The sequence below is a fragment of the Microtus ochrogaster genome, chromosome 1 (assembly GCF_000317375.1).
Source record: "Microtus ochrogaster isolate Prairie Vole_2 chromosome 1, MicOch1.0, whole genome shotgun sequence".
Lineage (NCBI taxonomy): Eukaryota > Metazoa > Chordata > Mammalia > Rodentia > Cricetidae > Microtus > Microtus ochrogaster.
This window is the reverse complement of record NC_022009.1, coordinates 28084718-28109743: the sequence shown is the minus strand read 5'-3', so window position 1 is coordinate 28109743 and position 25026 is coordinate 28084718. Positions and strand designations below refer to the sequence as shown.

Sequence of the window (25026 nt, the reverse complement as noted above, 5' to 3'; positions counted from 1 at the left end):
GAAGAGAAAGATATTCAGAACCCTTCACCAGAATCTCATGAGGTAAGAATTTGCTCCTGGATTCTAAGTGTGCATTCTACTTGCCATTCATGTGCTTGAGAAAATCCTTATATATTATGGGTTCAGTGAGTGATGTCATAACTTAGCTTCATGTAGATATGTTTCAAAGCTGCAGACTTGCTTTGATTGATTTGAGTTCTTTTGTTCAAAGAGTTGTCTTAGTTCTCCTGACTGGACAATTGATGAGTTGTTCTTTTAGTACTAGTTCCATAAAACACCAAAATTATCCTGACATGGTGAACTCAAGACATACAATAACATATCAGGCTAATTTCCAGCAGAGCTGAGTGGGGCATGGTTCAACTAAAAATCCGAGAATTTCAGAGAAATCCTGTTAAATTAGTGACGGTCAGGCTATATAATATCAATGCTTATTGTGGGAAGAACTGTTCTGGATGATTTTATAGCCCTAAGTGTTGTTAACCTAATTACCACACCTAGACCTCCAGTAAGCGTAAGAAGTGGATCCTGCAGAACCCTCAGTGGCAAAGGGTGGGCATCCACCCTGGGACAACATGGCGTCTCTTTGACCACCATTAATGTCAAAGAGGGAGCAATATGACCTTTGCCTTGCTTCTTCTTTCCAGATCTTTACAGATCTGTTTTACAGATCTGATTTGTACCCCAGAAAGCCTAGCTCAGGAGAGTGCTGGGGAGTCTTTGTTCACAGGGTCATTATTAAGGATAATTTGTTGAATTTCTTTCAAATGGTAGTTTATTTATATGAACTCCTATTTCCAGTGGCTTGTTGGCCATTGTTTGCTGTAGGTGTATGGCTTTTATGTTTTTGAAGAACAAAGCTTTGAATGCCCACGCTTGAGATGCCATTTGCGTTAATGTGCTGTGCCTGTGCGTTCAGATAGGCACCACTTTCATTGTAGTGTTTCTACAAACTGCTCCAGTCATTCTTGGTTGGTGGAATAGTTTTTATGAGAAATATTATCAGTAACACTTGTGTTCTTACCAAAGATTTGCAGCCAAATAATTATTCTTAAGGTAAACTTAATAAAAATATACAAACTTAATGCTCTATAATAATTAAAATGTAAAAGTTATTCTTTATAGTCCATTAAACAACTATAATATAAACATCTGTGTAATTTTATGAAGTGCATTTTTTTATTGTAGGACATTTAACTGTGTATAAACGTAAGGCCATAGCTATTATATATTTGATGTGTATATATATACATACATCACACACATGTAAATATGTATGTGTATGTATGTGAGTATTAGTATAATGTCCTTTAGTGATAATCTTTCTTAGTTACCTGTGTGATCATGTTAAGCCCTTCCCTTGAAACCTGTGAAAGTTCCAAGCGGATTTTGGCATCCCTTCAGCTAGGTTTCTGACCTCAGTTTGCAGTCTTTCTTTAGCCTTTTGCACCTATCACTCCTTGTCATCAGCCTGCAAAGAGCTCATGGTGTAGACTCTGTTTATGCTCACTTCCACTCCTTTGCTCGGATCTTCTCTTCTTCACATTTCACATGCCCGCCTGTCTTCTTGTCTTTCTTCCTGACCAGAATCTCCTGACAGTGTGTCTCCTCACTGACATCAGCGTGTCTTCCCTCCCAGTCGGCAGTTCTTGTGCTGTCCTCTCCTCGGTGCCTAGCACATGGTCTTTGGTCTAGGAAATTGTAGGTAGTAAGTGTGTACCTCTGGGATGGATCTTGCTATGTGTCATAGCTGACTTGGAATTTATTCTGTACTTCAGGCGAACATTGGGTTTTTGTTAATTCTCCTGCCTCAGCTTCCCAAGGATTGGTATTACATGCTTAGCCAGAATGCCTAGCAAGATAAGATTTTTTTTCTTCCTGTACTAGGGGTTAAACCCAGAGCCTTGCACACTCTAGGCAAGTGCTTTACCAGTGGACTATGGCCCTAGCTCCTGGTTTTTATTTAAACTCATGTCAAGCTTTATCCTGTGGTTCTTCTTCTTTTTTCCCTACTTTCTACACATTTCTAGAAATACCTGTGTACTGATGTTTATGTTATTCCATTTCAGGATTCTTTTCTATTTCTGACCTCTTATATAGATATTCAAGTTCTTTAGCCCATATTCGGGTCATTAATACAATGAAATGTCAATTGGCACATAAGGGCTTATGACTAGTCCTTTCCGTGTCAAATACCTATTTTATCTTGTATTGATCACTCTGCTTCAACTTTCCCTCTCTAAAATGTAGACATTGTAGTACCTTCCTCATCACAATATGGCCTCTGGTTAGATATAAAAATCTACCATTTTAAGTTTCTAAAATGTGGCACTCATCTTCATGTGCTTTCTAGGTCTTGTGTGGGTTGTGATTCCTCTGAGAGGTTGCTACTCTATGGCTCACTTTGCAAATTGAATAGCTTTGGTTCAGAGAGAATAATCTGCTCCTTTCAGGCCACAAAGTCCCAGAGCTGGGATTTGAAGTCAAATGTGTGACCCTTAATACTATTTACTTTGCTTAGACATTGTAAAAAATGTGTTGAATATCTGGGGTGTTTTGTTTGTGTGCTTTTGTGTTGTAGTTTGAGTTTTGGTATCTGACAGGCAGATGCTGCTTATTTTAATGTCCCATGGTTGAAGCTTCTAATGAGTTTTTCTAGTTGATGACATTTTACAAGTATTGCTAATTCCCTGTTAGAGGGATTGTGCGGTTCATGTTTGACTCCACTTGGAGAGAGGACTGGATTCTATCACTCCTATTTTCCCTGGCCTTCAGCCTCTGTTCCCCTTTCCTTTGCTGATTTTTCTTGGTATCCTTTTATGTTACTAATTTTATCGTAAGTCTGACTATGAAGTGTTGAGTCCTTTACATCCTTCAAGAGCTCCTCAAACCTGAGGTCTTTAACATAAGCACAATCACCATTTTCTCCCCCTTGAAGGATGAGATTAGAAATGGAATTGAGTTCTGAAAAGTTTCAGATTTAGTTGGAAACTCTAATGTTTTGGTAATGTATAAGAAGGAATTAGTTAGATGGGGTTTCTGTGCTTTTGACTTTCTCCTTTTATAGCATTTAAGTGGGGAATAAATGCCATGAAGCTGTAGGGGATGAGATAATTCTGATCTTCTAAATATAAAGAGTTCTTCCAGGTAGAAGTTATGTCCAGGAAATAGCATTCCTGGTTATTTGTTTACTGATGATGGAGTCCTATAGACATCACAGAAGCAGACAGATGAGTCATCAGTAAGGTTCAGAGTTGTACAGGTTGATTGTTTTGGTGGTGTCCTGTCTAGACTGCCTCAATTTACTCTGTTCAGGAGAGCTGGGTTGCATATGGTAGAATATTAATGAGTTTGGAATGACTGTTGTCTAAATTGGATGATGGTGTGGAAAATTTTCTGAGTGCTGATGGGTGGTTCTTGATTTGTGATTGAATTGACTGTTACTCCTGTGTGATTACCCCCACCCCCCACCCCAAGAGATTCAGAGCTTGTGTTAGTTAGGAAACTGCCTAGTTCATCCCAGCTGGTGTTTTTGTTGATGAACAATTTAGAAAGAGTTTAAGACGGCAGCAAGACAATGACTAAAGTGAAAGACTACAGAGATTAGGAACCCAGGTTTGGAAGGTCACAAAAAGGATGCCAAGGGAGAGTTCTTCTCCTTGACAGTGATCAGGTATAGCAACAGGAAGGGCCTCAAGGAACTGGGTAGATTGGTAGTTAACAGAGGTTGGCAAACAGGGAACCTGGAACCAGACTATGTCAGGTGTCTTTCCATCACCTGTAGCGTGTGTGATCGTGAACAGGTTTTCAGTGTAAATCATACTATATCTAGTGCCTTTCCTTCAGCTGCAAAGTGTGTGATCTTGGACAGCTTTTTAAGTGTAGCAAGTGTTGGTTGCCTGCCACCAAAATGAAGCAGCATGGAGGCCTGACTAGACCATGTAGACCTGTAGACAGTTCTGTACCATATTTTAGCGCTCACTGTTGTTGAATGTGATTTAGGGGTTGGTTGTGAACATCTTCCCAACTAAACTGCCAGTTTCTTTGGTATTTACACTGTTTCTAGGAGCCAAGTGTCTGACACAGGGTGGTTATAATTGCTCATCTTTTAAGTTGTTGTTGCCAAAAGAAACAAGAAGGAAACAAGAAAGTTCACTTGTTTGTTGCTGTCAAATGTAGAATCATGTGGTTGTTGCTCATTAGTAATGTTGATTTCTACAGTATTTGTAAAACTTTTAGAACAAGGGCAAACAGTAAACCACAATCACTTAGAGTTTTCTGATCTCAGCTTAGAATTTTCCATGCAAGCAAGTGCACAGTTCTCAGTTTACTGTTTGATTTGGGCGGACAAAGGGGTGACTCATGTCTTCCAGGCTGCCCTGAACTTGGGCAACTGAGCAAATGCAAACCTGTTGCTCTGAACATGAACCTTGTTTTCAAGGCATGGTTATTTGTTTAAAAAGGAATTTTTGTTATAATGTCAAACTGACTTCATTTATATGAAAAAAGTTTTATTTTTTTCCTCACAGAATATATCCTGGTTATGATTTCCCATCTATCTACTCCTCCCAGTTTCCTCCCCAGCTTCCCTCCCATCTCAATCCACCCCCTTTTGGTCTCGCATTAGAAAACAAACAGGCTTCTAAGAGATGATAATAAAATAAGATATAATAACATAAGACAAAAACTAACACACTGGATTTGGATAAAGCAAAGCAAAGAACTGAAGGGAAGGCACAAGTACCAGAGACAACTTGTTTACATGCTCAGGAACTCACGAAAACGTTAACCTGGAAGCTGTAACATATACATAGTGGACTTGGTGGAGACCCATGCAGGCCCTGTGTGTGCTGTCTCAGTCTCTGTGAGTTTCTAAGACCTTTGCTCATGGTGACGTAGAGGGCCTTGTTTTCTTGATGGCCTATATGTCCCATGACTCTTACACTCTTTTTGCTTCCTCTTTTGCTGGGTTCCTGAGCCCCAAGGGGTGGGATTTGATAGAGGCATCCCGCTTAGGGTTGAGTGTTCCTGGGTCTCTAACCCTGCATTTTGTCTGGTTGTGGGGCTCTGTGTTTGTTCCTATTTGCTACAGAAAAAAGCTTTTCTGATGATAGCGAAGCAAGACACTGGTCTAGAGTACAGCAGGATGTCATTAGAAGTCATTTTTTTTGTTACTTTTATTTATTTTTTCTTTAGAACAGTAATACTTTGTTTTGCTCTAGGTCCCTGGGCTATCTAGTTTGAGGTTCTTGGTCAACTAAGCAGTGTCAGATATGGGTTACATCTATAGAGTATGGGTTACATCTATATTGATTGGTTACTCCTACAAGCTTTGTGCCACCATTGCTCTAGTTTATCTTGTAGGTCAGACTCCATTGTAGGTAAAAGGATTTATGGCTAGACTGTGTTTATGTTTCTTTTTTATTAGCATGCAGAGTGCCTTCCTGTACCAAAGATGGTAGCAGGTAGGGGTGAAGGCTCTATGTAGACACCAGCTCAGCTTCTTTATGTTCAATGAGTTGTGTTGGGTATTGTCTTCAGCAGTGGGGCCTTGCTGTCAGTATGTGGATAATGACTATTGTCTTGGCCATAACCTAGGTTGTTTGGTGGTTCGCATGGGACCCCTTTAGCCAACCAATTCAATTAGACTAACCTAATTCCAGTACTGGAAGCTTCATTTTGTGACAAGAGATGGCTAGTCGGTGTCCTGTCACCTCCATTATTTGATGCTTTCATTTTGATTGCCTTTATATATGTATATATTTTAGGAAGCTTCTACTGTATTATGTTTCCATAATATCCCTCCAGTGGCCATTATTTATAGCTGTCTCTCCCTGTATTCCCACCTTTGTCCCTTTCTCTCTTCCCTTCCTCACTTGATTTTCCAGTTCCAGCGTCCCCATCCATCTGTAACTATTCTTTTTTTCCCTTCCTAAGGAGATCTTTCTGTCCCCCCTAGATCCTTACTTTATACCTGTCCTCTGTAGTTCTATGGATAGTAGCTTGGTTATTCTTAAATTAAAGGGGAGTGATGCTTAGTTTTGAGCCACTGATCATGGTTAATGAAATTGAGGCTGAAAAACGCTGCTGTTGAGGCCAGAACTCTGTAAGTACTTCTAGCCTGCCTATTTTTCAATGCCTTCAGGTGGACAAATGTTGTTTATTGCTCCTCTGAATCACAGCATCATTTTAGCCTGTTGCATCCATTATTTTTTGAACCAATGACATTTTAGAGTTATTTGTCATTTCTAGATGTAGGAAAGTGACTGTCAGGAGGAATATCTCTTGTGAAACATTAAATGCTTAATTTCTGTACTTATGACTTCCTTACAAAGTTTTATTAGTAAAATAACTTTGTTTTATTTGTATAAAACCAATTAGTCTCATTTTACATTCAATATTTAATTAATTCTCTTATTATGTATTATTCATCATGATTTAGTGTAAACTTCCAAATGTAAAAATTGCCCACTCCACCCTATTTCAGGAAAGCTAGGTTTAAAGACACTTGCCTTGGGCCGAGTGGTGGTGGCGCACGCCTTTAATCCCAGCACTCGGGAGGCAGAGGCAGGTGGATCTCTGTGAGTTCGAGGCCAACCTGGTCTACCAGGACAGGCCCCAAAAGCTGCAGAGAAACCCTGGCTCGAACCCCCCCCCCAAAAAAAAAAGAAAAGAAATGTCCTGAATAAGTTTTTATTTAGAATTGTGTACTGCAGTAGTTCATAACAGCATGAGAGAACTGTTTAGACTTTTATTACATTGCTAAAGCTGGAAATAACTGTGACCACTTCACAGGCAATCTTTAAAAGGAACTTTTAAACACAGTGTTATCAACATGGGGTTTCCATCATTAATGCTCATGTTATTGTTACGGATTTATTATTTTATTATAATATGTTTCATGTGCTGCCAGATAGTGAAGTGCTACGTAATTGCTTCTAAGAGTTTTCTAATAATCTGACATATTTTAAATCACCGACTTTGCTCTAGTTGAACAAAGCAGCAGGTAGTTACTAAAATAACACATTTTTCTCAGCACTGCCTTCTAATTTTGTGACAATTAGAAAGATATAGTGTGAAAGAGAGGTACTAGTTTACCCCAAGTTAATTTGACATTAAATACACAGCAATGAATCCGACCTTCTAGATTGATGGTGAATGGAACTGGGTGGCGATGGCTCGTCTCAGAGTGCCTTGGCTAGCATGGCACACACCCAACCTTGACAAGAATTTAATCTTAATGTTCCATGTGTTCATTCTAGACTCTAACACGTGACTTGGAGATCAGGGAAAAACAACAACTGCAGATGCTAGATCAACTTAAGGAGATCCAGAATCACTTTGAGACCTGTGAGGCTGATCGTAAGCGCAGTGACCTCCAGATCTCAGAGCTGAGTCACCACGCAGAGGACGCAACCAAGCAGGCAGAGCACTACCTTAGTGAGTTCCAGAGGTCAGAAGCCCTGCGAGAGGAGGCAGAGAAGAGGAGAGAAGACCTGAAAATGAAGGCCCAGGACTCCATCCGTCAGTGGAAGCTGAAGCATAAGAAGCTGGAGCGGGCACTGGAGAAACAAGCAGAAACCCTGGACCAGCTGACAGATAAGAACAATCAGGTATAAGAGCCAGGTTCCTAGCGTTTGTCCATCCATCCTTTGAACAAACACCTGAGACCATGCTAGGTCTACACCGATTGATACACCTTCAGACAAAAAGCCATTACACATTGTTTAGTTGAAGAGAAAACATTATTTCATGTTTGCATTTTTCAAATTTTCTAAAATATTTTAATATTTGGTGGCTTTTCAGAGTTGAGGGATCTTCTACCTTCTGTCTCAGTTTAGCTTATGAATTCCCTAATTGGAATTATTTTTCAAAATTCTAACTCTCTAGAGGAAAAGTCACTTCATCTCCCTTAGCATGATGGCTCACTCCCTACTGCATGGATTTTCCAGCCTTATTTCTTTGAGTACCTTGACTGAAGGCCAGGGTAGAAAGGAAAGGGTTAAAGCTGTAGTAGTGACTAAGGAATTCTTCTGGGAGGTGCTGGAATAGGCTGGTATACAGGGGTGACATTGACAGCTTCATTGGCAGAGCAGTGCCTTCAGATCACAAGGCTCCTTCTGACTATGTTATGCTCTCCTAAGAGCAGCAGAAAGCCTGTGCTAATCTTGGTGAGTATTCACTGTATCTTGTCTTTTGCACAATCAGTTACTTCTAATAGATTTAATACCCCTGTGTTGATTTTCAGCTGTATCTTTGGTTTGAACTAAACACAGATGTTAAAAAGTCATGACAGATTTTTGTCCATGTTTGGTCTGGGGTTGTTGTGTATACTTTGCTGTTTGTCGAGAACTCAAAATAGTCCAGAATAATTTTGTGTAAGTGGACTCTCTTTGGAAATAATAAAAATAGCATCAGAAAAGGAAAATTCAGGACAATTATGTTGATAGAATCATCTGACATCACTTATAATGACAGATACTTATTTTGGGTCAAATGTCATGACCGTGATGCTTTACCTTTTAAGTATGTATTCTTCAGATTTAAGATCAGGGAAGCCTGTACGCACTGTGGAGTGCCGTCTGTTTTAACTCATCAGACACAGTTAAGTGACTAGCTGCCAGGAGGTAAAGCAGTCTCAAAGCTTCTTTACTCGAATCTAAATTGATTTGATCTCAGAAACTTCCTTTACCTTGATTATACTGTTGTCAGCCTGGCCTGGCAACTGGTTCTGTGAACATGCCTGTAAGGGGAGGCAGCCAGAAAGCAGAGAGTTGCTGCTGATGGACCTGGAGCTGTCTGGGGATCTGGCTTCATTAGAGGAAATTTAGAAGGGTCCATGTCACCAGGCAGTATCCCGATTTATGGTGCTGAGCACTTATTAGATTGAGTTTTTAGAATACTAAAAATTATTAAACAATCATTTCCCAGAATATTGCTGATAAAATTATTTTTTTATCATTTATCATTACTGATGATAAGCAGAGAAGTAGTTTTAAAGTGATTGCTGCAGTTAGGATAGGATTACAATTATCACAGCAGGCATTGTAATTTATCCTTTAAAAACCTTAAAAATTAATGTGGCATGTTACAGTGTGAGCAATGATTAATCAAGGGAGAGAGGCTTAGAAATGTTTCATGGAGGCTCCAAGGGTTCAGTAAATCTGTGATGTACAAATATGTGGTGAAGAATTTTGAGAAAATTTAATAGTATCTAGCAGCTAGGATGATGGCACATACTTGTTGTTCAAGTATGAGGACCTGTGATTGGGTCTCGGGAAGCCATGGAAAATCTAGGTACAGTGGTGCACATCTGTGATCTCAGGACTGGGAACCAGAGACAGGGTCATCTGAGGGTTACCTGAACAGTCGGGTCAGCCAAAACACCAAGTTCAGGTTCAGTGAGAGACCTGTTCTTAAAATCATAAGGTGGAGAGTAATAGGGGAAGGCATCCTGATGTTGGGATGGGGTCACAGGTCAGTGATAGGATGCACACTTGGCATATTTTGTGTCCTGGGTTCAATTCCCATTGGCACACACATATACACCTATACACTTACACCCACACTGCCCCACCCCAGAGAGAGAGAGAGAGAGAGAGAGAGAGAGAGAGAGAGAGAGAGAGGGAGAGGGAGAGGGAGAGGAAGAGGGAGAGGGAGAGGGAGAGGAGAGAGAGCAGCTTACTGAATATTGCCTATATGGAATATTTACTTAAGATTTAATTTTTAATAAAAATCACAAAGATATCTTAAGGCATAATATCATCCACTTTTTTGTTAGGGCTAATTAGTTTCACAAAATGACTTTTGGGTATATTTGAAACTGTATATCAAAGTAAAAATGATACAAATGTAACTTCTTGTAGTTTAAGGAATGAATGTAATAAATAACTTTGTAACTTTGTTGATCCATTTTGTGTGCTAACTGATGGAGTTTTTCTATTTGTAAAATGGTTCTATGCTTAGTCTGTTTTTCTTTGTAGCATAATTTATGTTCTGCTTTAAGATTTGCTACTTAAAAAGGTGTTAAATGACTAAGGGCTTCTTTTCTCTTTAACCCCCCTCCGCCCCATTTCTTCTATTCTTCTTATGTACATTTATGGAATCTTGGTCACATGACCAAAACTATTTTACTTGCTAAAGGACATGTAATTTTAACCCCAAATCATATAATCATAGAAAAATGGCATCAAAAGCAGATAAGATCAGGTCATTTTCTTCCCTTCAAGGGGAGGGCATAAGCAAGGGCCTGTTGAGATACATACGGCGGGCTGCTTCCCACCACCCAGCTAGCTTTACCGGAAATAATTACACGGAAACTGTATTTTTTTTAAACACTGCTTGGCCCATTAGTTTCAGCCTCTTACATATTGATCTAACCCATTTTTAATATTCTGTGTAGCACCACGAGCTGGCTTACCAGGAAAGATCTTAACCTGTGTCTGTCTGGAGTGGGAAAATCATGGCGACTCTTGACTCGGCTTCTTTCTCCCAGCATTCTGTTCTGTTTACTCCGCCTATCTAAATTCTACCCTATCAGAGGGCCAAGCAGTTTTCTTTATTAGTTAGTTAACCAATGAAAGCAACAGATTAGAAAGAACTCACTCCCACATCATTTCTCCTTTTTCTGTTTAAACCAAAAAGAAGGCTTTTATTTTAACATAGTAAAATTACATATAGTAAAACAGTTATCAAGCAAGAATTACAGTTACAATATTTATAACTACCTTATTTTTTATCATAACAATGGAAAACTATAACTATAAGTAACCATTTTTTAACTCCATCAAAGACTCCAGAAGGATATAATATTACCTAAGTAAACAAGAAATCCAAAACTCTAGAAATGACAGAGACATCTCGCTGCCTGGACAGTCACCCAAAGTTTCTCTGTACTATTGGGGCATCCATCTTCAGCCTTCAGGCCCATAGTATCCAGTAGACTCTTCCATGAAGCAGAAAATTTTAAAGACAGTTTAGTCATTTTTTGCTGTGTCCTGCAGAATGTCTCGTAGACTCTTTTTTGAATCAGGAACCCTGAAAGACCATCTCACCTTTAGGCAAGTTTAGCAGTCCTCTCTCTGCGGGTTTTTTGTGTCCAGTTTATATATCAGTCCAGGCAAGAGCAGTTTCTTGCCCAAATGGCTATCAAACTCCATAAGGATCCTCTGAGATGCCCATCTTCCTCTTGAAGTAGATTGGTGCTGCGAGGAGCAGACGTGTCTCACTGTCATGAACAGTCCTAAGTTATTAAAACATTTAAAATGTCATATTTTGTAGTCTTTGAAAGATATGAAGAATACCTATCCAACTGAATTATATCTCTATATATCTAGAAAATCTAACTAACATGACTACAAACTTGACTATTATTGATCATTATCCATTAACAACCTATATTTTTTAATTATACATTACATTTTTAAATGAACTACACAATCACAATACCTCAATTAAGAGCAGAAACACATATACATATAACAAAATTGACCTTAAAATCCATACCAATGCAAATTATTTATAACTATATCATATCCCCCTTTAAATGTAAAAGAACATTTATAAACAATATTTGGGAACATGGGTGTAGTTTTTTCTCTCCAAACTGCTTTCTGTTGAATGGGGGCAGAGTTAATTAGGTCTTTCATGGTATAACCTGTGTGCCAGGGTCATCTCAGTTGGCAGTTGAGTGAAGTAATTTTTTGAGGGTGTTCACAGCAACCTTTCAGGAGGGCGTGGTCTATCATACCTTATTGGGAGAGAAGAAATCCACAGGGTCTCACCACAGTGCACCTGAGTAGCTCACAGATGAACACACAGGGAGACTGCAGGTCATCGCTCTTGTGATCCGGTTGTTTGTCCGGATAGTTTAGTTTCTCATTTTCTAAGTGCTGTTGGAAATCATTGGTTTTCAGATGCGCTTTGAAAAGTAAAGAGGAAGAATTAGGAATCCGAGTTTGATTGTAGTATGCGTGTTTCTGCTTTTCCTCCAGGTTTCCTATACTGTCATACAACTAGCGATCCCTGTGTTTCTTATTTTGTTCCTGCTGAGTTGGCAGAACTTTCAGCTTGCTTGTGTATGGAGCTTTTTGCTTGATCGTGTTTGACTCTAAGGATCTTCATTTGCTACCTTTTCCATCTATTCATTTCTCCCCTGCCGAGAGATGTCATAACCTGCTTGAGATCCAAACTATTTAATAGTTTAAGGTGAGAAGGCTTATTGCTAAAGTGTTTCACTTTTCAAGCATGTGCTGCGGCCTACGAGGTGCAGTTCAGGAATGCACAGGTATTTTCTGTGTGCCTTTCCACAGGAGAATAACATTAAGCCCTCCCTAGCGAACCTCTTAGTAAAATAAAATGGTGATTGGTGTGAGGTCTTTGAGGAGTTGTCCCTTTTTCTGCTCCTACCAAGGTTTTGGACAATATCACTCTTGTGCTTACCTGGCTAGAACATTCTTTTCTCTTTGTTATTCCACCCCCCCCGCCCCCATTATTTATTCCAAATCTCTCAAGGGGCTTAGCACCGATCTCCTTCCTGTTTCTTAAGAGTAATTTTTGTTGTCATTATCTTGAGCATTATCATAGCAAGGAGGGCGTTTGAGAACCAACAGCAAGCATAAGCATTGCTCATGATCAGTGTGTGGTGGAAACAAGTTGGCTCTACTGGCTGCTGTTGTTGTTTGAAATGAATGTGCTGATAATCAGACGCCAGGATGGTTGGTTCTTGGCCTCTGTCACCCAGTTTACTCTTGCCCTCAGGGGATGGATTTCTCTTGAGTACCTTTCCATAATTAAAGAGTTTATGTCCGTCTTTGTGGGATCTCCAGGTTTCTTGTTTGTTTGTTATTGTGCTTTTTTCTTCTCAGACATTGGCATTATTTGATTAGTTTATCACAAGTGACACACATCATGTATCATAACCTTTATTATATGTTGTCTAGGTTCCTCATATTATCGTTTACCTCTTGGTTTTGTATAATACTGGAATATACATTATTGTCATTTTAAGCAATGTTTTAATGTGTCAGTATGTAGTAAAGTCACACCAGAGGTTTTTTTCCCCTTTGCTTGATTTTATCTTACATTTGACTAATTGTTGATCATTATAGATTAGTACATTTTGGTAACAGGTGTCTGGAATACATATTCCTATTAGTGTGGTAGTGTAATATGTGATTTTTACATAGCTATAAAGTGTTTATATGCTTATTCCCATTTCCAGTCTAAAATTATTATTCATTAAAATAGGCAAAATATGATTTAATGAATTTTATTCCTTATGGATTAAGTTTTATTTTGTTACTTGGAAGATGCGTGGTAAATTTTGTAGTAACATTTCTTTGGTTTGGTTTTGTAACCCACTAGATTCTAAAGGAGAAAGATGATTTGAAAAACCAGCTTTATCCAGCCTTACAGCAGATAGAAAGTCTCAGGAAGGAGCTCAATGATGTCTTGACCAAGCGTGCCCAGCAGGAGGAGGAGCTTCACTGTAAGGAGAAGAAACTCAGTGATGTTGAGTCTCACCAAGCTGAACTCGAGCTGGAGGTCAAGAACTCCCTAGACACCATCCATCAACTGGAGAGTGAACTGAAAAGACAGAGTAAGATGCAAAGCCAGCTCAAGGCTGAGAAAACTCACCTGGAGGAGGAAATCGCAGAGCTCAAGAGGAGCCAGGCCCAGGACAAAGCCAAGCTTCTTGAGATGCAAGAGGCCATCAAGGACTTGAGCGCCATCCGAGCAGATCTGGCTAATAAATTGGCCGAAGAAGAGAGAGCCAAGAAAGCTGTGCTCAAGAATCTTTCTGAACTGACGGCCCAGGCAAAGTCTAAAGAGGAAGAAACGGCTACCATTATCACACAGTTAAAGTTAGAACGAGACGTTCACCAGAGGGAGCTGGAAGATCTCACATCATCACTGCACAGTGTGAAAACGAAGCATGAACAGAATATCCAGGAGCTGATGAAGCACTTTAGGAAAGAAAAGAGCGAAGCAGAGAATCATATCAAGACACTGAAGGTACCTCTGCTCAATTATCTTGATGATACTGACAGGATTTTTTTCTGGTGGCTCATGAAGTTAATAAAGCATAAACTTTTAGAGATCATTCTGTATTTCCAAGCATTGCAGGGAAGATAAAACCAACAGTAAAGAGGTTTATTCATTCCTATTTGGCCAGGTTGAAATGAATTATAGCAGCTCCTGGGAGCATCTATTTCAAAGCATAGGAGCCCTTTAAAGAGAACATTTAGCTATTTTGGGAGTTCAGGAAAGGTAGAGGTGGCTGTAAGTCCTGGACCTGAAACGTGCCCTCGTTCAACATTTATGACCTTCTAAAATACAAATGGCAAAGACTTGTCAAGGCCACAGAAGCTATAGCCACAGTCCTTATTTGTATGGTAACTAAAGCTACACAGCCTATATGTTGTGGGAACCCAAGGCCTCTGTGATTTACTCTTTCCTTTTTAAATCAATCTGCTTAGGTAAATCCCTTATTGAGATTCTTGCATTTGTGAAATTGCTCTTAAAATCTAATGGTGTTGGCATTGTTACCATGTTGGGCAGTTATTAATCAAGTGGTTGTCAGCTGCGTTAAATTTATCCATCTCCCTGCTTTGCTTTTTCTCTATTGTACATAAATGGTATGGGTTCCATATTACATATTTATGTTTTTAATTTCCCTTTGTCAGAGTGAAACTCACAAAAGGTTGGATTTGTTTCAACCGTATGATCAGAGCCTCAGATCGTTTCTGATACCTTGCTCACATTTGTTTAATAAGTGAATAAATAGATAAATTGTTAAAGTTTAGCAATAATTTTTCTTCAGAAGTTCTTGCAATGCAGCTACTACTGTAGAAGAACTTAAGATTAAGAGAACATGATAACGAAGTAATTGATACCTGCGGAACACTGTCTCATAGGTTCTTTCCCAGTTTTGTTTAGCCTTCTGGCAGTAGCCGTCTGAGGACCACTAGCTGATGTGGCAGATCAGAATGAAGGGTAGACAAATAGGTAAGCTTTCACTAGCAGTCCTTGTCACCACAATTTTAAGATGCACTAAGAAAAAAAATACCATATCTTACATGTGGAATTGTGATGTGCTCTCACATAATGTCTTATAAGCTAACCTCCCAAATGGAAGATGGGAAAATCTAAAAGACATATATTTTAATATTTATTAAATAAGGTGCAATAGCCCTTTAGAATGATGAGGACATGAATCAAACTAGAATTAGGGTTATGGAGAAGAGCTCATATGACATGCTGATTGATTGGCCACTACAGTAATACTGGTAGAAAATCTTTTTGAGATTTTTGAGACAGAAGTGTTAAGTAATAACATGCCTGCAGAATGGTAGAGACATGATTTGAGTCTATGTAGTCAACTGCTTGAGTTGTCACTTGACTGTTCTGGGAAAGACTTAGGACAGAAACCAACCAGGTAGTAAGTTTGGTGAGTGGATGAATTATGGCACTTTTTGTGACCTTAGACTATGCAGACAGCACAGAAAATCTGGAGAGAATAATGGCAACTCTAGTTTCTGACTTTGTTGAGTTAAGTGGGAGAATCTTAGGCTTAATGATGAAAGTCTAGGTATAGAGCACTTGAGTGCATATAGTGTCAGGAGATGAGGGGAATTGAAATGTAGGGTGAAATTATGTAGAGACCAAGGACTCATGGATGTTAGCTTCTCTCACAAGATTTGGGCCATTGTACAAAGAGAAACAGGAGAACAAATATCTAGAATGCCAACAATTAAAGAAATGACTGAGAAAGAGATTCTAGAAAATATGAGTAAAAGGCTAAACAGGAGACAGGAGGAGAATCAGGAGAGAATGGTGTCTTGGAATCCCAGCAGGATATTTCAAGAAAAGTATGACCAGTGGGCTGGAGAGATGGCTCAGCAAGTAAAAACACTGGCTGCTCTTCCAGAGGACCTGGGTTCAGTTCCCAGCACCACACTGTGGCTCACAATTGTCTATAAGTCTAGTTTAAAGGTACCCAGTGTCCTCTTTTAGCTTCCATGGGCTCCAGTCATGTCTATGGTACACAAACCTACATTCAGACAAAACACCCCTACAAATAAATAAATAAACATAAAATATTTAGTGTTCACGTGATAAGCTAGAAGAAGTAAAAATGTGTTCATTCTATTTTACAACAAAAGCCCACAAAGAAATGTGAGGGTCCTGGATCTAAGACACAATGTTCCGCGTTCAGCAGTAGACAAAGCCTCTCTTCCTCTGCAGGCGTTAGAAGACAAGGATGAGAATGTCTGGATGGTCTGGAGGTTGGTATGGGAGAAGAAGAGTTGAGCACTAATAGGCAGACATTTGCTGGGAAGACTGGTGTTGACCAGTGTGGGGACTTGTAAGTACTGCCGGGCAGCTAGAGTAGAAGAAGCAGCAATTCTGGTCAAAAGAGAGAGAGAGGGGCTGGAGCTAAAGGCCCATTTTTGGAGGTTTTGTTTTTGTTTGTTTTTATTCAGTCAGAAATTCTTTGAGAGCAGAATTTTAGAGTTAAGGTCCAAATGGTCATCCAGTGGGTTTTCCTTGTGAATGTGGGTGAAATAGAATAAGTAATTCTGAAGTTAGCTTTTTGAGTGGCCATTTGGACGATTATGGTACTATTATGAAGGGATTAATTCATCATATGTCAAAAACCTCTATGAAGAGGATGACTGACCCATGAGCTGTTGGCAACAGGACAAGGTGTGGAGGAGTAGTGTAAGCCTCACAGGGAGGCTGGGCTTTGCATGATGCTGACCACAACATGCCTTGTCAGCTCTACAGGGCAGTGCCTTGCCAAGGACCTTGTAATTATGATTGTCACTGAAGCCGAGCGTCCTTTCGTTCGATGACTTTTGCTTACCACTCTTAATTTGGCTGTGTGATAAGCTTCATGTTCATGACTGGGAACTGGTAATAATTTTTCAGTTAAAAGGGTTTTGTTTTCTATAAGAACAAAATCCTTCATGGAATGCCAGGAAAACACATACAAATAATTGGAGGACATGAATAAATCCCTTCAAGAAAGCTAAGAAAGCCAAGAAAAAACAAACAGCTGAATAAAATGAATAAAACTGTCGTAGATCTGAAAATGGAAATAGAAGCAATAATGAAAACACAAATTGAGGAAACCTTGGAGATGGAAAATCTACGTAAGCAAACAAGAACTATAGATGCAAGCACCACCAACAGAATGCAAGAGATGGAAGAGAGAACTTTAGGCATAGGAGATACCATAGAAGAAAGTCATCTATCAAAGTGTTAAATCTAAAAAATCCTGATGCAAATCATCCAGGAAATCCGGAACACTGAAAAAAAAAAACCCTAAGAATAATAAGAATAAATGAAGGAGAAGAATCCCTGCTCATAGGCCCAGTAAATATTTTTAATAAAATCAGAGACGAAAATTTTCCTAACCTAAAGAAGGACACGTGTATAAAGGTATAAGAAATTTATAGAACACCAAATAGATTGGATCAGAATAGAAGCAAAGAGGAGTCAAGGAAACAGAGTTGGTTCTTTGAGAAAATCAACTAAATCCAAATTAGCTAAAAGACAGAAAAAGAATATCCAAATTAACAAAATAAGAAACAAAAAGGGGGGCACAACAGACATTAGGTCATAATTAAAAATCCTGTACTTTACAAAATTGGAAAATCTAAAAGAAACTGACAATTTTCTTGATAGGTATCACTTACAAAAGCTAAATTAAGATCAGAGAAACTATTTAAATAGACCTATAACTCCTAAGGTAATAGAAGCAGTCATTAAAAGTCTCCCAATCAAAAATGGTCCAGGGTCAGACAGTTTTAGCACAGAATTCTACCAGACTTTCAAAAAAGAGCTAACATTAATACTCTTCAATTATTTCCCAAAATTGAAGCAATCTTACCAAATTAATTTTATGAAGCTGCAGTCACCCTGATACCCAAACTACAGATAAACTCAACAAAAGATAATTACAAACCAATTTCCTTCATGAACATAGATGAAAAAAATACACAGTAAAATACTTGTAAAGCAAATCCAAGAATCATTCTCCATGGTCAAGTAGGCTGCATCCCAGAGATGCAGGGATGGTTCAATATACGAGAGTAAGTCTATGTAATCCACCATATAAACAAACTGAAAGAAAAGACACATGATCATCTCATTAGATGCTGAAAAGCCATTGACAAAATCTAACACTGCTTCATGATGAAAATCTTAGAGCGACTAGGGCCACAAAGGGCTTACATAAACTTAATAAAGGCAATATACCCCAAACTGATAGTCAGCATCAAATTAAATGTAGAGAAAGTCAAAGCAACTCCACTAAAATCAGGAGCAAGACAAGGCTGTCCACTTTCTCCATATCTACTCAATATGAACTAGAATTGACGTTCTAGTGAAAGCAATACGATGACTAAAAGAGATCAGGGGATACAAATTGGAAAGAAAGAGATAAGAGGATGCAAATTGGAAAGAAAGAAGTTGAGGTATCATTAATTGCAGAGGATATGATAGTATACATAAGTTACCCCAAAAATTCTACCAGGGAACTCCTATAACTTGATAAAAAAAACCACTCTTTTAGTGAAGTTTCTAGATACAAGATTAATTCCATGCCAAAAAGTAGCCCTTTTATACACAATTGACAAACTGACCGAGAAAGAAATCAGGCAAACAACACCATTCACCATAGCCACAAATAATATAAAATACCTTGGGTTAACTTTAACCAAACAAGTGAAAGGCTGGTATGACAAAAATTCAAGTATTTAAAGAAAGAAATTGAAGAAGACATTAGAAGATGGAAAGTTCTCCCGTGCTCACTAATTGGTCGGATTAACATAGTAAAAAATGCCCTTTCTACTAAAAGCAATTCAATGAAATCCCCATCAAAATTTAAACATAATTCTTTACAGACCTTAAAAGGACAATACTCCACAACCCTACATCTGACGGAGGGCTAGTATTCCGAATATAAAAAGAACTCAAGAAATTAGTCATCAAAAAACAAAGTAATACAATTAAACATTGGAGTACAGATCTAAAAAGAGAATTATCAATCGAGGAATCTCAAATAGCTGAGAGACACTTAAATGTTTAGCAGCCATTAGGCAAATGCAAAATCAAAAATTCTTTGAGATTCCATTTTACTCCTGCCAGAATGGCTAAGATCAAAAACATAAGTGACAGCTCATGCTGGGGAGGATGTGGAGCAAGGGGAACACTTATCCATTACTGGTGGGAGTGAAAACTAGTACAGTCACTATGGAAATCAGTATGGAGGTTCCTTAGAAGATTGGAAATTGATCCACCTCAAGACCTGTTGGGAATATACCCAAAGGATACTCTATCCTACCTCAAGAACACTTGCTCAACCATGTTCATTGTCATTTTATTCATAATAGCCTGAAACTGGAAACAACATAGATGTCTTTCATATGAAGAATGGATAAGGAAAATATGCATTTATACAATACAATGTGGTAATACTCAGATGTTGAAAACAGCATCATGAAATTTGCAGGCAAATGGATGGAACTAGAAAAGATCTTTCTGAATGAGGTAACTCAGACCCAGAAAGACAAACATGGTTTGTACTCCCTCATAACTGGACATTAGCCATTAAGGACAATCATGCTATAATCCACAGACCCAGAGAGGCTAAGTAACAGGGAGGATTCAAAGAGGCATGCATGGATCTCCCTGAGAAAGGGAAATAGAATATAGGTTTTGTGGGTGGCCTGGGGTGGGTGGGGATGTGAACAGGATACTTCCAGTGGGGGGTGGGGTGGGAGAAATGGAGGAAAAGAGTACTTGGAGAGAGAACTAGAATTAGGGGGTGATGCAGAATTCTAGTATAGTGGTAACTCCCTGGAATCTATCAGAGTGACCCTAGAGAAGCCTATTCGTAATGCACAATGTGGATTCTGGACTGGCTATCTTCTAGAACCAGGCAAGGCTCTTAGCAGTGGGATTGGTACATCAACCCAGCCACAAAACGTTAGACCTACATTCTGTCTTGCCTGAAAGATGTGCTGGGACAATGGTGGTGCATAACTTGTGGGAGAGGCCAACCCAGGATTGGTCCAACTTGTGGCATTTGCCATGAGAGGGAACCCATGCCTGACATTACCTGGATGGCCAGGAATCAGAAACAGAGCATCTTAGAGACCTAGGATAGAACCAGAAAGAACTGGCAAAAAAAAAAAAAAGTCGGTGAAATGATTCCTAATGATGTTCTGCTGTACTTATAGATCGGTGACTAGTCCAGTTGTCAGCAGAGGGTCTTCATCTAGCAAGGGATGGGAGGAGATACAGAGACCCACAGCCAAACACTAGGTGGAGCTAGGGGAACCCGAAAAAGTGGGGACCATTGTAGGACTGGGATCAAGACCACCAGAAAAACCAGGCCCACTGATTCCAACTAAGCAGGACTCATAGGGGTACACAGAAACTGAAGCAACAAACAGATCATGAATGGGTCTGAGCCAGGGCCTTTGTGTATGCCTTATGATTGTGTGGATTATTGTTCTTGTGGGACCCCTTAACAGTGTGAGTGGGAATATCTCTGACTCTTGCCTTCTTCTGGGCCTCTTTTCCTTCTGCTGGGTTGACACATCCAGCCCTGATAAGAGAGTTGTGCCCAGTTTTATTCTAACATGTTTGGTTGACAACCTGTGAAGTCTCCTCTCCTCTTTCTCCTCCTCCTCCTTCTTGAAGGGAAACAGAGGAGGAGTTGATCTGGGGGGAGGATCTAGGAGACTGAAGGGAGGGGAACCTGCCATTGGTATGCAATGTATGAAAGAAAAATAAAACTTAAGAAAAAAAATCACCATTTATGCATTCAGATATTCTGGCTTGAGTTAGGATAAAGCTAGAAGTATGATCTCCTTGACAGTAGATGAATATCCGAATATCTCGTGGTATTGACAAAAAAGGCACAGGATATAATTCTGAAAACCTACACACACCTCCCAGTGGGTTCTCTACCTTCACTTTCTGCTCCTATCTTTCCCCCTTCTTCCTTCAGACACCACATACTTTCTTTTCTGAAAATAGGTATTTGAGTTTGATTTCGTTTGTTGACTCTTTGCCATCTTTAGCCCAGCTTGCCCTCATTTGTCTCACCTTCCTTTCTTGTGTGTATTGTTGGCTTGTGTGTTCTCTACAAGCCTCACTGATGGGCTTTCCATTGCCGTCTCTTTGCAGTGGTGTTCTCCCATCTACAGCAAGAGTTTTGCTCCTTCGGAAAATCTGCTGCAACGGCCTGACTCTCATTTGAGCCTGGGTTCCATCCTCCAATATTCCTGTAGCACAATGCAGTGAGGCAGCCTTGGACGTTTGTTAGTCTCATGGCAGATAGTCACATCACAGGTGTCTTTCTGTCTCCCGGTGGGGCCTAGCTTCAGCTTTCATACATAGAGAAATTTGTTCAGTGGATGTTGGATTAAAGTGCTTGAAAAGCTGCAAGTCATGGAACTTGTTCCTGCCATGCTCTGGGATCATTGTAGTTTGAATTTAAGTGTGGTACATGAAAAGATGAGTTCCTCACTTTTTGTTTAGGAAGTACTTTGGAATTGTTTACAGTGAGATGACCAAAAGCCCGGGAAAGTAGCTTTTGTGAAAAATATTATATTGTTCAATCCCTCTGGATTTTCAGAATCCTTTTGACTTTTTTAAACATGTCAAATCCTGAGATCTGAGCAGGGTGTTGTGCTGTTGGAGAAGCTGAGACTGTGAGGGCCCAGCACTTGCCTACTTCAAGCCACGTATTATCCTGGGGGAATGTCACCAATGTCACTCTATTTATTCTCTTTTTTATATTTAGTAAAACAAGTCGATAGCAAAGTTCCTCACAGACTGCACATCCTGAATGATACACAGGAGAATTTTGGGCTGTTCGTGCAGTAATATTAGGTTTTTGTGTCTTTCAACTTCACATAATTTACTACTTTTTGAGAGGCTAACCATGCTTGCCTACATGGCCTGTGGTTGGTCTCTGTACAGATCTCCCCATCATATCTAGTCACCGTCCTCAGGGCTAGTCTTCAATTGAAAATATTTATGACATGCTCTAGGTGGTGGTAACATTTTCAGAGCATGAGGTTGACTCCCCCTTCCATAAAGTTGTTCTCGAGAGCCTTCTACTAGAGACCAAAGCTGAAGGCTACGCTTTTGCCCTTGTTGACTCTGTGATATTGGTAAAGCTATATCTCTCTTAATACTTTACCACCAAAATAGGAACAAGAATTGGTTTTATACCACTTGGCTATCGTGAGCACATGACTTTGCAGATCCTCAAATAAAAAGCAGATAAGAAAAGAGCATCAAAGAAGTAAAATATTGGGGAAATTAAAGAACTGATATGTTGAAAAATAGACCCTGTGTAGAGGAAAAACCTCCAACAGAATTTGACAAGTTCAGTGGTGTAGATGTCTGAGTCTTCACAGATTTCAAATGAGATATGACTGGGCAGAGGTGTGGTGGGAGGGAGAAGAGCACAGATATTGAGGGCCTGAGAGCAGGTGCTAACATCACCACTGACCTTCAGGAGAAGATTCCTATTCAACCCGAGCTGTTTATAGGACATAAAGTAAGTAAAAAGCAGTCTACTGAAACTTAAAATTGTAATTGAGCAATTTTCCTGATGAGAGACTTTATTTTGTAAATTTATTTTGGGACTGTGAATACAGGATTGCTCATAAAAAAATCAATTCCTTTGTTAATTCAAAATGGCATCAGGTCTTAGCTAAATTTTGTGGAGGAAATAAAATATAGATTTTGTTTAAAACTCTCAAAACTTCTTCCAGGAAGTTGTTTTCAATGATTGTATTCCTACGTGCCTAATTAGTCATGGGTATCAGACACAATAATGGAGGCAGGGCTGCCTTGTAGCTCAGGTAGAGCGCTTGCCTAGTGTGCATGTGTGTCCCATGCATCCCTGTACCAACCATGGAGGAAAAGAAAGCTTCATACATTTTAGGTGTTAAAACATATATTTTAAAAGGATTATATGAAATTGCTTGTCAACTGTTAGTGACTGGTAGATGTGTCAAGTTCCTACTGACACTCTTGTTCAGGTGCTTTTAAAACCTTATGGCAGCATCCCTATTGAGAATGTAGATGTGAGGACAAAATCTTGGGTTCAGGTTCTCTGCCTGCTTCCATTCACAGTGTGCCCGCATAAGTTACTAACAACTCAAGGTTCAAAGCAGGAGTGAATAGCGAGTAAAGCCTCTTCCTGCTCAGGATGTTGAGAAGATAAAGGGGTAAACAGTTGCTGACATTTGGAGTCATGTATGGTGATACCTCCTGCAAAATCTTTTTGTTCAGGATTGTTTTGCCTCGCCTTGGTCTTTGTGTTTCCGTATGAATTTTAAGATTGTGTGTGTGCTCGCATGTGTATTTTTTTTTTTTTGTGTGTGTGTGCACTTACTCACGTGCTACTCATATGACCCTAATACATATCTTTTAAAGTCTGAGTTTGGTGACCACTCAGAGTGAGCCAAATAAAACTGACACCAATGAACATGTCAGACAGGATGGGAAAAACTCCAAACCCTCAACCCTTCACAGCGAGCTACAGGCAGTGGAATAAAGCTGGGGGCAGGAGAGAGAGTCCTTCCCAGGGAAGAGCATACCAAGTACCTGTCCATTGTCAAGCTGTCAGCCCCGAGAACACAGACTGAAGTAACATTATGTGACGTTATGTGAACTCAACAGGTTAGTTTTAGATTAGATTATACACACACATACACACACACAGAAGCATGAAGCAACAATTAGTGAAAGAAGGCCATGATTTGATGAAGAATGGGGAGTGCTATTATGGGAGGTTTGGAGGGAGGAAGTGCAATGGAGAAACTTAAATTATAATCTCCAAAATAAATGAATGGAGAAAAAAGTGTTGAGTTTGGTCATACCCTAATAAAGGTAGATATGAAGGGACTTTATTATACTGCTGGTGATGGACAGGTCATTCATATGGTTCTTCTGTGTCCCATGAGAGTCGTATCAATATTACATTGTGTGAGAAGTATGTGAGTCTTTCCTGATATCCAGGGAGGAGGAAGAAGAAAGGTAAGTCCTTTTGTAGATGAGGAAGCTGACCAGTTGAGAGCATCATCTTGATGTGTCCCTTTGGGGATCTTCTGTAATAACGGCCTCCTCGATCATCAGTTAGCCTCCTCTTTATGCCACAATACCCAGGAAGTACTTCTCTTTCATTGATGTCAAACTGACTTGTTTTCTCCGACTTTTGTATGGCTCATCTCTGTCATCCGCAGCACCTTACTGTGGTACCTGTCACTTAGCAAGTGTGTGAGATGTACCGAATCCACCCAGAGCACCCTTGCTTTGCGCTTGGTTTCTGTTTATGCAAAGAGCACTAAACTCTTGCGGTGCTTTCCCCGCTGCCACCATGTGGACTGTGTGTGGTGTCACCCGGCTGTCGCCAGTCAGCGTTCTCTTTTCTCTTTTTCTTTACCTCAGGCAGAAAGCCTGGAAGATAAGAACATGGCTAAAGCCCACCGTTGTCAGCTAGAGAAGCTGAAATCCCAGTGTGAGAAGCTGACAGAGGAATTAGCCCAGAATGAAAACGAGAACAAAAAACTGAAGCTGAAGTACCAGTGTTTGAAGGACCAACTAGAGGAAAAGGTAAACGCGGAAAAAGAGGGATTCCCATTTGAAGGACAAATTTCTTAAAATATACTTTATTTATGCTACTTAACAAACAGTGTTCTATGTCTTTAGGAAAATTACATTGGTACCAGGAAAAAAAAAAAGATAGTTTATTAGAATGTTCTGATTTTTATTATTTCCACCGACCAGTCACACTCTGGTTTGTTTGTTTTAAATTTCTTTCTGGGCTTTCAGATAGGAATTTGCAGGGAAAGTTGAGGTTAGTTTGAAATTTGCAATTAAATATGTTTATATTTAGGGATTTCAATGTACTGTCTTGCCTGCCTACCTATATGATCTCCCTCTGTCCCCCACTTCCCACTTCCCTACTTCTCTTCTTCTTCCCCT

The 25026-nt window shown here is 39.6% G+C and overlaps 1 protein-coding gene across 1 annotated transcript in view; it reads left to right on the top strand.

Moving 5' to 3' along the window:
• Cep128 (centrosomal protein 128) overlaps window positions 1-25026 on the top strand; it is a 367524-nt gene that overhangs the window by 109992 nt on the left and 232506 nt on the right. Inside the window, exons 14-16 of the mRNA XM_013346846.1 lie at window positions 7263-7613; window positions 13366-14016; window positions 24490-24654. Of these exons, the coding sequence (XP_013202300.1) occupies window positions 7263-7613; window positions 13366-14016; window positions 24490-24654 (1167 nt within the window). The remainder of the gene's footprint in view (window positions 1-7262; window positions 7614-13365; window positions 14017-24489; window positions 24655-25026) is intronic.